Genomic DNA, 13,511 nt, shown 5'->3' with positions numbered 1-13,511 from the left:
AAAATTGACAAGGATTATTTTTACGATGAATTCTTCGTGATTATAAAAACAAATGCGTAAGAAAGAATTGTATAAGAGAGATAAAGAATCTGATTCTTCAAAATGGCCGACCTCCACTCTATATGTACATATTTCTCACGAGATTCTCGACATTTTTCGATAAAGCGAAGCTATGCATTTTGCACGGATGAAACGTAACATTCCATTGTCGTTTCACATACGTGTCACAAATTTTCTTCCAGAAGATGAATATAAATGTATTGCGGAGGAACTAATCTGTATTCGTAAAACAAACCTTCGCGACACCGAGGGGGCGAAACGAAGATGGAACAACTTTTCATCCGTGATTAAAATATTGCGTGAAATATTTTAACAATTTTGAATATCCTGATGACATTGTGAATCCTCGATATCGATAAATCAAGATTTTATATATTTTAAATCTAAATCTGTACGGAATAAAGTCGTTAATTCTACTCGCGATATTCTCCAGGAACGTAATAAAGAAAATCGTGGACGGGTTAAGTTAAACCCGGTTTTAATACACTTTTGACAGGAAAATCGATGTTAACCATAGAGGTTTGTGAAAATTTTGTTATATTGAAAAAAAATTTGGACAAGTGGATTAAAAGAAGAGGAAAATTTATGGGAATATCGTTGATGAAAAAAGAATGATCGAAAAGAATTATTGTGAATTAATTTTTAGGGGAAAAGATATATTTTGAGAGAAAAATCAAGCATCTGTTGATACTGTTAATTTTCTTCGATACGAATTTTTTTCTTTTTTTAAAAAAATACTACGATGATATGAATGACATTAAAACACTTATGAATAATGCAACAGTTATGAATATTACTTAGAAGCTTTCTTTGATTTTTCCAAGTGTATTGTTATACATTTTAATGTTCCCTGATGAACGAGACTTAACGAGTTTCGCAACTCGTTGACCGCAAATGCTTTCTCAACTTCATCGATTAAGGAAAACTAGTTCCTCGTACCAACGCTTGAATCATTATACCCGAGCTTCATAATTCAACATATGTTATTGTTTACTTTACCAAGTTTCGTTATAGATAATAGAGATATCGTGTTGTTGAGAATACAGAACTAGCAAAGTAATTTTCCAAAATATTTACATCAATCATATAAGGATCATGTATATGTAAATATTTATCGTTTGGACAAAGTTATAAACCTACCGATTGATTGTGAAAACGATATTTATATATTCGAGATATATTTTCTATCGTATTTTATCAATAAATAATAAAAGCTTTACAACTACACGTGTTTAATTCTGATCGAGGATTCTTCCATCATCTCTGAATGTTCACTTCTTTGAACAGAGAATAGACACAGAAGATCTTTCATTCGAGAACATCCATCTATTTATCTGGTCTCAAACAGACGTTGTCATTGTAATTCCATGTCAATATCGGGCTGAATATAAATTATGATCTCGGTAATGGAGTGTTAAGCCGCTTGCTTGAATCATTTCCAATGAGCTTCGTATCACGAAAGATGAATAACGAGGTGATAATTTCTTAGAACCGTCTTTTTATAATTTTTTGTTGAATATACATCTCAATATATAATATAACACAAATTGAATAGATTTCTTTTTATTATTAAAGAAGTTGTTTTAATCAATGAATCAACTGATCTGAATTTCAATTCTATTATTATATCTTTCGTTCCAATTTTCAATTTTTTAAAAATCATTTATAGTTAAGAAATTTACGAATAATCTATCTCTTTGTTCACAATACAAATTCAATTGTTTATTAGATGCCTATTCCAATTCTTGCTAATGCCAATATCCGTTTCTTCAAAACTTATCTATAAATAAAATCTGTAATTAAAGAATGTATCTATCTTTTCACATCCAAAACGCCCTCAATTCCAACGTCTATTCCAACTTCTAATACTCAACTATAATCATCATCAGCAAACAACCTTAAATCTCTATTTTTCCATTCACAAAATTTCATCCCACTCCAACCAATCTGTACTTTTACTCAACCCATCATTCCCCCCTTCTTTTCATCTCCAAAGAATTAAGTTCTCCAATTGTTTCATCCGACAACTCAACAAGCATGGCCGAGTTCTTGCAAGCATAATTCTTCTCCGTTTCTTAACTGTGGCGAGGGACAAAAGCGTATTAGTTACAGTTCTTCATTTCGAAAAACTGGGGAGATAGAGAAATCGTGGAATATTTTTAATTCCACCCTTCTTTCGTGGACGAGACGTTTCCACAAAAAAGAAAAAAAAAAAAAAATAACGTCGCCTGTCGCGTAAACCAGTCAGCAAAACGGTCTAAGGTTCGCTTTCGTGGCTCTTTCGTATTGTACGACTAACCTAAATTCACCTGTTTCACTGTCGCTGCACATTCTGAATACCCGTCTATTTGCCCGCAAATTCGCTACGTTCCACGATAACTGGACTCCTCCCTCTCCCCCTCATGTAAATGCGGAGGGAGGGGAAAAAAAATAAAGTTTCGAAGCTCGAGACGCGTTTTTTGAAAACTTCGCGCCACCATTTTACTCGCGGATTGCAATTTGTGCGAATTTAGATTCGTGGAAGTGGAATAACAGACAGGTTTAACCGTGAGCGAGATTGTTTTCCTCGGTTTCCGGTTTTTATATCGAGATTTGATGTAACAAGTTGCTAAATTTTGGAAAAGGGGGAATTTTTTTTTGAATTGTGTTTGGAATTGCGTTTAAGTTTTGAATTTTTGAAAACGAGATCTATTTATAAGTTCCTTGATTTGAATTTTTTCGGGAAAATTTGTCATTCAAGCTTCGAATTTTAATCATTGAATTTCCTTCCTTCGTAATTTTATGATCGATTCCCAAATTGTATTCAGGGAAAATTTGAAATTTAATTTGCAAGAGTGATCGCTTTTCGATACTCTGGCTAAATATTCAAAAAGATAATCAGGATTCGAAGGCGGTTATGGAGCAGTAACCACAAATTCAACACATCATTTATAACAGTAAAATTGAGAATTGTTAATTGAAATTCCATTTCGTGTTTCGGCAAAAGCAATGGCGATGATCCAGCCATTGGATCGATCGACTGTTTCTCTCTCCTGATCACTCGTTCGTTGCCATCGATCGACATTTTCTGTGCTTTTTTTTTCTTTTTTTTTTTTTTTCCGTCGAATCAACTATGCTGCGACAAAATGAAAAAAAAGGAGAAGAAGAGGGAAAGATATATATGCCAAGAAGAACTCACCGGATCAGCTCGAAGATCTCGGGCTTTTCTCGCTCTCTCTGCTTCATTCTCTCCTTCATCGCCGTGATAATGCTGTTCGCCTTATCCTCGGCACCGTGCTTCGAGCTTTTCTCAGCCGCCCCTGAAAAATGAAAAAGTCATGGGTGAGCATTTCTATAAAACGGTCTCTAATATTGCACGCCTCTCGATTTTTAAGGGGGAAATTCTCAGAAACTTATGTTTATATCTCATTTCGAAGTAAATTGAAACAGAATAGACGAGGTGTGCGATTGAAAATTGTGCGTGGACAAGATTGCTTCGTTTTTTTTGGAAATTTATTTTTGAATAAATAAGGAGAGTTTTTCCCCTTCTCTTTGTGTATTCGTTATTATGATAATAGATGATTTGTGATTGCGAATGAAAAAGTCATTTTATTTTATATCATAATTTAAAAATTCTTGTCATCTTAAATTTCAAGTTTTATTATTATTAAACGTGGAAATTTATGAATTTAATTTTCTTGAAAATGAAGCTCTAAACGAAAGTAAAAAAAAAAATTTATTCCATATTTTTTCTTACTTTTTCATAAGGATGTTATCTTGTCACTGTGTATATCGAACAACTGTTTTTATTGATTTAATATTTCATGAAAGTTTTTCTCAAACGTAATTTAGTTAAGTGATTGATAAACAAAAGTCCATGAATTACGTAATTATTTTTAATCTAGTTGATCTAGACAGATATATTCTCTTGTTGCATAACTGTACTAACGGAATACATTAACGTAATCTGATTTAATCAGTTGGTGTAGGTCAGTAACTAATTCAGCGAGAACACGTTGTGTTTGGATTAAAGTGGTATTAAAAATAATTCATCCTGTGCTATATTAAATTTCAAACTGTATGGTAAATAAAAGTACGTAAGATTGTAATATTTTTTTGTGTGAAATCTTTTTAAACGAAACAACATATTTTCATTGCAGATAAATCCGTAACCTGTACTTCATTCGACAAATTTAAAAATATAGGTTAATTCTCTCCGAATATTCGAAGTTAAATTTATGCCACAATAAAATTGAAATCTAAAATTGCACTATAATTTAAATTGCAATATAATTTAAACTATAATATCACTGTGTATAAATAAATTTTATTATATCGTATTTAAGAGTCTCTGCATATTCTATTTATAATCTTAGATACTAATCAGACAATGATTTTGAAATAAAGTTTTGCAAAAAGATCTTATCATCCGTAAATAAATGATTTATTTGCGAAAAAATACATTCACGATTTGTTCGAAAATTTTTTAAATTGTAATTGACTTTGAAATTAATAATCTTTTTTAAGTTCAATTAATTTTCTACGAGCATCCTCGTACAATGTATTCGCAAACGTGACTATATTTATTAAAGAAACAACAATTATCATCGAAAATATACATTTAATTCCAATCTTTTAAATCTACTATTATTTTCCAATAACATAAAATCGTAACGTTCTCGTTTTAACTTTTATCTTCGCTTCACAATCTTTCTTTCATCATTTCACAAGGTTTCCGAGCACGCACTCTTGAAAAACCTTCCACGAGATACACACGTGTCGAAACGCAACAGTCGCGTGTTTCGTCGGCCGGAAGACTCGAGGAGCGTTAATTTTCCGGTGAAGAAGCTCGTTTTATCCATCTGCTCTCACCCAGACCGGAAATTACGCGTGTTGATCGTTCAGACAGAGGAGCGAAAAATCGATTTCTCCCGAAAAATGAACGGTGGCAACCATGAAAATGGACAATACCTTCGGGAATTTGTGACGTTTCACGATGAATCGTTCGGGAAGGGGATGAAAAAAAAAAATGTCTGAATATTTCATCGATAATATTGGTTCCTACGAATAGAAAATCGATGGTCCCGAATTTGTTGCGTCGCGATGTTGGAAAAATTCCATTTGTTGGAAAAATGTTTTGAAAATTTCGAAATCGCTGGATGCGAATGCCAATGAAGTTAATGAAAAAAAAAGTAGTGAGTTTTTTTTTTTGATTGGTTTTTGTTTTAATTATTAAAATTACGAGTACAAGTGATAGATCATTTCAAGATATCATTTTACAGAGTAATATTGCGGTTGAAATTTTGATATCGATTACAAAAAAAATATTCACTGATATTGAAAAAAGTGAAGATGATTTTGATTTGCAATCGATTCGAAACTGATTAATTTTTTATTTTATTCTCGAATTATTGGAAACGTCTGAAAAATCATATGTATTTGCATATTTTAATTCTAGTGATTTATAAAAATATATAAAATCTATATATTCGTGTAGGAAATAATTATGATTCTATTAATGAACATTATATTTTAATTATATATTTTTTATCACTTTTAAATCATTTTTCATATGAAAAATTATTCCAAGCAAGAATTATATGAAAGAAAACGTAGAATATAAAAATTAATTTTATGCTTTTTAATTGAGATTCTTTCTTTAATAGATGAGAAAGAAAATAAATTGTTAATAATATATCATTACATATATTTACTTTTAATCTTTTGTCTTTAATGTACTTTTATTACTAGTATTATTAACAAAATTTCAATTTAGAATCTACATTCCATATCGATCAATATGACATTATTAATTACATTATTAATAATCAAATATCATTATTATAATAAATTGTTTCAATATATTGGTCAGCAAAGGATTAAACAGAACTTAGAATTTCATCCTGTTTTTGAATATTATTCTCATTATTCTATATAGAAGATATATTCATAACTCTTGTTTATGAACGATAATTCATCATTCTCTATAGATTTATATTCAACTTATTTCTGGTTAATTGTTGAGATACTCGACAAATAATTATACAAGACTAATAATTTAATCTCTATCGAATATTAGTAATTTTCTAGTACGTTCGAATAATTAAAAGCTAAATTCACTTGATAATAAGTTGACAAGAGAACACGTAGGATTCTATTGCAAAATCATTATCAATTTCCATGTAGCCGCATTTTCCACGTGCGTTTGACAGACTCGTAAAGGTCCAATCCTGTGTATGAATAATTTACATGAAATTTTAATTAAAATATTTAATTTTCATGCACGATCTCGCGATCTGATTAATAGTTTACCTCATGGCGAATTTAAATATTGATGTGCAATTAATTGCCAGTTGTTTTAACAATAACAGGAGCAAATATACACGAGATAATAGACAAGTAGAGATCAATCAATGAAATGGAAAAATAATTTGATCGACAAATTTCCTGTTTTTCCAAGATTCTCTTCGTTAAAACTTTAATTAATGTCAAATATTTTATCGATTAGTTTGTCCTTTTTTTTTTGTTTCTCTTATTTGTACAACTATTCTTTCAACTGATTATTTTTAATCTTGTTAAATTCATTTTTAAATAAAAATCTTATAGAATTTCATCACTTTTATAATCCCCACTTTATCTATCGTATCATTATAGAAAAAGAAAATGATATAAATGAAAAAAATAATAATTCTTCACTATTGTACATTTAATAGAATCTAAAATAAAAAAAATTGGATATAAAAGGATTATATTCTTATCTCTTTTCTGTAACAAATAAGATTTCTTCATTTGCTAATATATAAGATTTTAAATTAATCAAAGTAACATACAAAAAAAAAACAAAGAATATTATAGATGAAGAGAATATCTCATTTCTATCTATTTTTTAATTAATCAACTTGTTCATAAATTCTATCAAACTATTAAAATTATTGTTAGTTTAATGTCGCAATCAAATTAATATTATATACACATATGTATTTTTTTTATCTTATCCATCTGCCCATCTCCAAACTATTAATCCTATCATAAAAATTTTCTCATTTTTTTTTACATAAACAAGATATTTTGAAATATGAACAAATTATTAGTAGTAAATACATATTCCCCTCACCATAAACGATTTTATTGCTCCAAAATGAACACTCAAAGCCATCACTATTCTCATTCACATCCACGAAATCAACATCGCGGATTCCCGAATTTCCGCATGAATTCCATTTACTCTTCCCCCCTTCACAATTTCTACGTCTTTGTCTAGTTCCACGCGCCTCGATGGAAATCTCGCAATCAACTCGATCGTGGAAAATTCGAGGCAAATCTCTCGAGAAAATTTTCTCCCTTATTTATCGTCACACCTAGAGAATTTCGAAAATTTCAATTCGGTTGTGAAGTTGAGAATAAAGTTACCAGCATTGAATTTTCTTTATCAAATACATTTTTTTCAAGTATCGTAAATAAAGTTATAATAAAGTTTCAAAGTGATTGTCGATTAAAATAGAATATTATTATAATTCATTCTTTGTTTTTTTCGTTTCTATCATTCTGATTCTGTAATGAGAAGAATTCTCCAATTTTTTTTAAGAAATTAAAATACATTCGTTATTTGAAATTAATTTTAATCCCGAAATTTTAATCGATTAATTTTAATGCCCAATTCTACGTTATTATCGCCAGAGATCAATTGAAAGCTCCCCTCGTGATTCCTTCCGTTTTTCGACTCATCTCTCGTTAATTGCATCAACTGTTCTCGCTTCTGGTAATTAAGTTCGCAATGGAGGCGGAGGAGCACGGTGTAATTTTACCACCGCCTCTTCCAACGTAGCCGAGTTTAATGTCGCGACAGTTTTGTTTCGTGTGCAGATTCCAATTTATTTTATCGTTACCAGTTTAATTGGAGTTAATGGCGTTTTGTGTTACAACTCGGACAGACTCGTTTTATCCATCGAACTGCACATGAAAATGATGAAACTGGACACGGAAATTTTTTTTTTTTTTATTAAATTTGGAGAATTGATTTAATTATAAAGCATCGTCTTTCTTTTTTGTCAGAGTTTTTTGCTGATTGCAGGATAAATAATAGTAAATGTTTTCGTAAGGTAAGTTATATACAAGAGGGATGAAAAAGTCAGTCGATTCGAAAATTCGAAAATAATCTCGATAAAATTAAGTAATTCTTTTCTTTGAATGAAAAAAATCAAATTGTTATCGAGAAATGTTTTGTTATAAATTTATCTATATTATCATTATAATCAATTTTACCGAATTCTCTCTCCTAAAGATAATATTCCATTTCAATTTACTCTAATTGCTTGCAAATACAATTAATAGAATTGCACGTAGTTTAACTAATCCGTCTAAATCACGGATTCATGGATAATCTTCAATCTGTGTTACATTAAGTACCCGACTAATCCATTATCGTTGAAATTTATTGTACAATATATCACAAAGTAAAACGTTTGTTTAAAGATATTTCAACGTGTTATAAAATATATAAACCATACACCATATTTATTAAAAAAGATCGATTAGAACTTCATAATATCCTTCCATTCATTTCCAACATTAACCGTATAAAACGTATAAATTATATTATCATATAAAAATTTCAATATATCATGCATCACACTTGATAACACAAATCTTCCATTTTTTTCCATCTAAATTACTATAAAAACGTGTGTTAAAATCCAATAAACATGGAACATCGTTCACAAATAATGAATTAAAAAATAAATAAATATATATATAAAATAAATTACTCACTTTGCAAGCAATCCGCGTTCAGCAGGTCCTTGCACTTTTCGTGACACTTGACACCGCATTCCGTACACCGCACCCCTTGTCGGGCGATACCCCAAAGAAGGCCCTCGCACTCATAGCAGTAAGTAGGCGACGTGGCAGTCCATGTGACGAATTTGTGGGGGGTGGTCGAGGAGATCGGGTAGATCATCGCCTGCAGCGTTTTCTTGTACACGTGCATCTTCTGTGGGGTGTAGTATCGTTGCACAGACAAGTTAGTATAAACGCAACGAAGTGAATTGAATCGGGGGAAGGTGGGATACTCTTCATTTGCAAGGATCATTATAACGATCAACTCCGCGCTTCGCTGCTCGTTCGAAATTCGATGGTTCTTTTTTTCTGGGAGTGGTGATAAGAATTTTTTTAGATGTACTCTTTTGGTAGATTTCAGGTTATTATTCAACCATCAGAAATTCTTCTAAGAATAAATAATAAAATACTTCAGTGATTCAATCTTAAGTATTCTTTTTTTTTTTTTATATTATATTTAAAGTTAAGGAATAGAATATTGTCAAAGATATTTTATAGCAATCTAAAGTTCAAATTGGATCTTTCTTCTTTTTTATTTGTTCAAGTCCTATTATATAAAAACTGCTAAGTACAACATTATTAACACCATTATATCTAATAAATCGTTCCTCTATAAAAAAAAAAAAATAAACATTTTCGTTCCATCTGAAGAAATTATTTTTTTCAAAAATCAAAATTTTCTATTCCATCGATTTTTGTTGGAGCAGAGGATGCGTCGAAGGTGTCAGCATTCGCGCCAATCAACGAAGAGAGCGCGACCAGACACGGATCGAAACGGGTTCCCAAAAATTACCCCAACGCTCTTTCCTCTTCCGCTATGTATCGTCAAACTCGATACAATCCTTCTGTAATACTCCCAAAATTCAACAACAAACAAACAAAAAAAAAAAAAAACTACTTCATCCATTTTTATCCTATATAGTTTTCGAAACCGTGTCCACAACACTCTCTTCCACTACCTCACAATCATCTCTATTATTCCTATTCGTTCCTCCTATCGTGAACTCACCTTTCCGTGTGAAACTCTTGCTTCGTTCTCATGCAAGATCAAAGGTATAAATATATATATATACTCACTCACTATATATATACATATATATGTATACATATATATATATATATATATATACTGTATGCGTGTGTATGTTTACAGTCAAATCGGTGTCATTCATTCGAAACGTCACGCTAGCTCTCGTACATAATTACGCGGACAATCATAACGTGCCAGAGGGGAATTGATGTGCCTGGCGAGACCTAATTACATACGCAATCCTGTGTACACGGATTAAACAAAAGGAGATGGGGTTAGGATGGAATTTCTACGGGGTTGTTGCTGTTGTTGTACGGTTGGTTTGGTTTTTGGAATGTTCATCGCAAATCAAATTTATATTCAAGAATGTTCGGAGATTCTCAAGAGGATTCTCTACTACTCGCTTGAAATGTACGATGCGTTGTTCATGCATCTTTGTCCTTTCGAATTTCTCACATTCTAACTTAAAAAAGGGGAAGGAAGGGAAAGGATGGCGCAAGACGTATCGAAGGGGGCTTTATTTTTTCTTCTTTTTTTTTTTTTAATGTTTCTCAATGCGTCTGCGCTCGCGTCGATCGAATTTGCGCTGCCTGTGATCACGATTGTACGTGGGCGGATAGTACATGTTGCGTATATTTTACGATGACGAAGGAAGGAGTGTGCTTGCGGGTGTACATATTTGTTGTATCAAGGAAGAAGAGTGGAGAGAGAGATATGTTTGATTTTGCTTCACTTGGAAAAGATAATTGTTTGCGGAGATCTTCATTTTGTTAACTTGTAAAGGAGATGGTTGTAATAGTAATAGTTATATCATGCACTTCGCGCATAATAGAATAATTGTATTCTTTTCAATTAATGAAAGGTGATCTCATGTCTCTTTATTATTTAGAGATATATCGTATTTTCTCTCTATCTATGTTGAAATTTTTAATAAAATTGTAATAAGTTTGAGATTGTGGAGATAATTTTTCAATGATTCTCCGTTTGATCTCGAAATTTATGCAACAAAAATTCTTTCGAGATGTAACATATGCAGTCGATCATAAATATCTATTCTTGATTTAATTTAACGGTTTGTACATAAAACAATTTATCTTTTCACGGGAATTCTCTTTGAAATCAATTTTTAAATTTTTGTTATTTTCTCATATTTTTTTTTTTTACAGGTAATTGTTTTACGATTTAAAATTTTGTTTTACAACTCTTGTATAATTACGAGGTTATATATATTTAGATTTATTAAAGATTTCACACGAAACAGAATTATCATTGATTTTTACTTTTCATTTTGACTTTTGAATTATCGAAAGAACAACCCAAGATATCCAAAATCAATGCACGTCGCGCGGCAAATGAAATTCGCCACGTGATTCAAATATTTCGAAGAAGCTACTGCGAAAAGTAACTCTCTGCTTTTTCTTTTTCAGAAAAATAAATTTCATATTTGATGTGCACAGGCAACGCAGATCGATCTTCCTAAAATTCGCGCAGTGATAGGAGCGCTACGAGGAGAACACAGGATCTATTTCTTTCGTGTCTTCGTAGGATAATAGAACGGGCTCGAGGATACTCGAACCCTCGTCCCCTCGTTCTTCTCTGCACAATTTTTATCTTTCTCTCGTCTTTCGACACTTCCGAAACTGACACTTCCTCGGTTGGATGATCGACGAACGACAAAAACGTTTACTGGCCACATTTCTCTTGTGGCGAAAAAAAAAAAGAAAAAAAAAAAAAAAAAAAAAAAAAAAAGAAAAAAAGGAAAAAACACAACAAAGTTTTTCCTATCGATTCGATGAATGTAATCCTTTGGCTTTGTTTCGACTCGCTTTTCTTTTTTCCTTTTTTTTCAACCAAGAGTTCGAGAGAAAGAGAGAGAAAAAGAGATGGAGGGTGAGTACACGTTCTCTAGATGTCGTATTACTATTGGAAACGCTCTGCAAGGGGGTGTAAAAAAGCATCGATCCGCTAAAAAGCACTATAAAGGTAATGTCGTGAGCTCAGGATGTTCCACATATTCGTTCCACGTCCATTTTTTTTTTTTTTGCTTTGAGTATTTGCAGGCTATTTCGAATCTGAATCGTTATTTTCGAAACGTTGGAAGATGAAATTTTTATTTAAAATTATATCGATTTATTCGGCGGCTATTCTTATTTCGGAAAATTCTTGTTAATGTTATGTTGTCACATTTATATATATATACATATCTCTTTAAATCAGATTCTTTAATCCTTACCTTTAACTGACTTTCATAGATACAATAGAATCCTGTCAATTGTACAAATAGATCTTGACCAAGTCAAATTTTGAAACTTTAAATTGTGATCAATATGTTCTTCTTTCGATTTAAATTTTCAGAAATAAACTTCAATATACCGAATGATCGAATAAATTTTTTGATGCATGATAATAAATAAGATACTTTCCAATTCTTACGTGCGTTTAATTAATTCATCCAATTGGATGAATCATTCGATTTTATAAACGATCAAATATTTCCAATTTTTATCTATATATAATTTACTTATTAGCGATGAAAGAATAAAAAAGATTTGATGAAGAGGAATTCGTCATCAAACGTTTCGCAAACCATGAATGGATATCGGCGAGTATTTGCAAACACACGACGAACACGAGGAACATCCGACACTCATGACCAGGAATCGGACTCTCCTAGCTCTATCCTAATTTATACTCGGTTTACATGACCATTGTAGCATCTCATATCCGCGAGTAACCTACACGTGACCCATATACATATACACACATCGCGATAATACCGCACGTTTCAACCGCTACGTGGTAATGCTCGCGACGAGTGTGTACAAATACTTATTATGCAGATATGCGATATATTCGAAACGTTCACCCTAGCCGCTAAAGAGAGATAGAGAGAGAAAGAGATAGACAGAAAGATAGATAAAAAGAAAGAGAAAGAAAGAGAACGATTTCGTCTAGATTCGCTACGAATTTTGCTTTTTCTCGCAGAACGTGTTTCAGAACAGAACAGAAAAAAAAGAAATAAGTAGAAAAAGACAGAAAAGATAGATAGAAAGAAAGAGAAGAAGTGATAGAAGTAAAGCAAAGAAATAGAGAAAGGAAGAAAGAAAAAAAAAGAAAGAGAGAGAGAGAAAGAGAGAGACAGGTTGGGCCACACTTACGTGAAAGAAAATAGCGCGGAAATGAGGATAAAATGCAGCACAGTTCATGTGAAAAGAAAAAAAGTTATCAGAAAAATAATTATTTTAGTTTAGCTTCGATCGGCGAGCTATCGTCGCTGGATAACGCTTGGATATGTTTATTTTATTTATTATTTCGTTATCGCTTAAATTTTATGATGACGCGTTTCTTAATATGCGTGTTTGATTACAAACAATCATGAATTTTCGCCTGTTATTCATCGTTACAATAAACATGGGGAATAATTCATTTTCGGTCGCGCAAAATGAAATTCGCGCCACTCGACACCATTTTCAATATGGCGACCGATCCTTAGAACCACTAGATCCTTCGGCTAATGATGTTTCCCTGAATGTGAATCTTGCTTCTTAAAATTCTGTCGATAAAGCGTCTTTCGAGATTACGTAATTTTTATTTAACCTATTTTTAC

General features: G+C 31.7%; 1 protein-coding gene across 1 annotated transcript in view; it reads right to left on the bottom strand.

Moving 5' to 3' along the window:
* The window catches only part of LOC122719195, a 193,177-nt gene that overhangs the window by 41,832 nt on the left and 137,834 nt on the right, over positions 1 to 13,511 (bottom strand). Inside the window, exons 7-8 of the mRNA XM_043944813.1 lie at positions 8,809 to 9,028; positions 3,239 to 3,359 (exon numbers count right to left, since the gene is read on the bottom strand). Of these exons, the coding sequence (XP_043800748.1) occupies positions 3,239 to 3,359; positions 8,809 to 9,028 (341 nt within the window). The remainder of the gene's footprint in view (positions 1 to 3,238; positions 3,360 to 8,808; positions 9,029 to 13,511) is intronic.

The sequence above is a fragment of the Apis laboriosa genome, unplaced genomic scaffold, assembly GCF_014066325.1.
Source record: "Apis laboriosa isolate Shangri-la unplaced genomic scaffold, ASM1406632v1 scaffold70_cov154, whole genome shotgun sequence".
NCBI classification, from domain to species: Eukaryota; Metazoa; Arthropoda; class Insecta; order Hymenoptera; family Apidae; genus Apis; species Apis laboriosa.
This window is presented reverse-complemented; position numbering and strand designations above follow the sequence as displayed.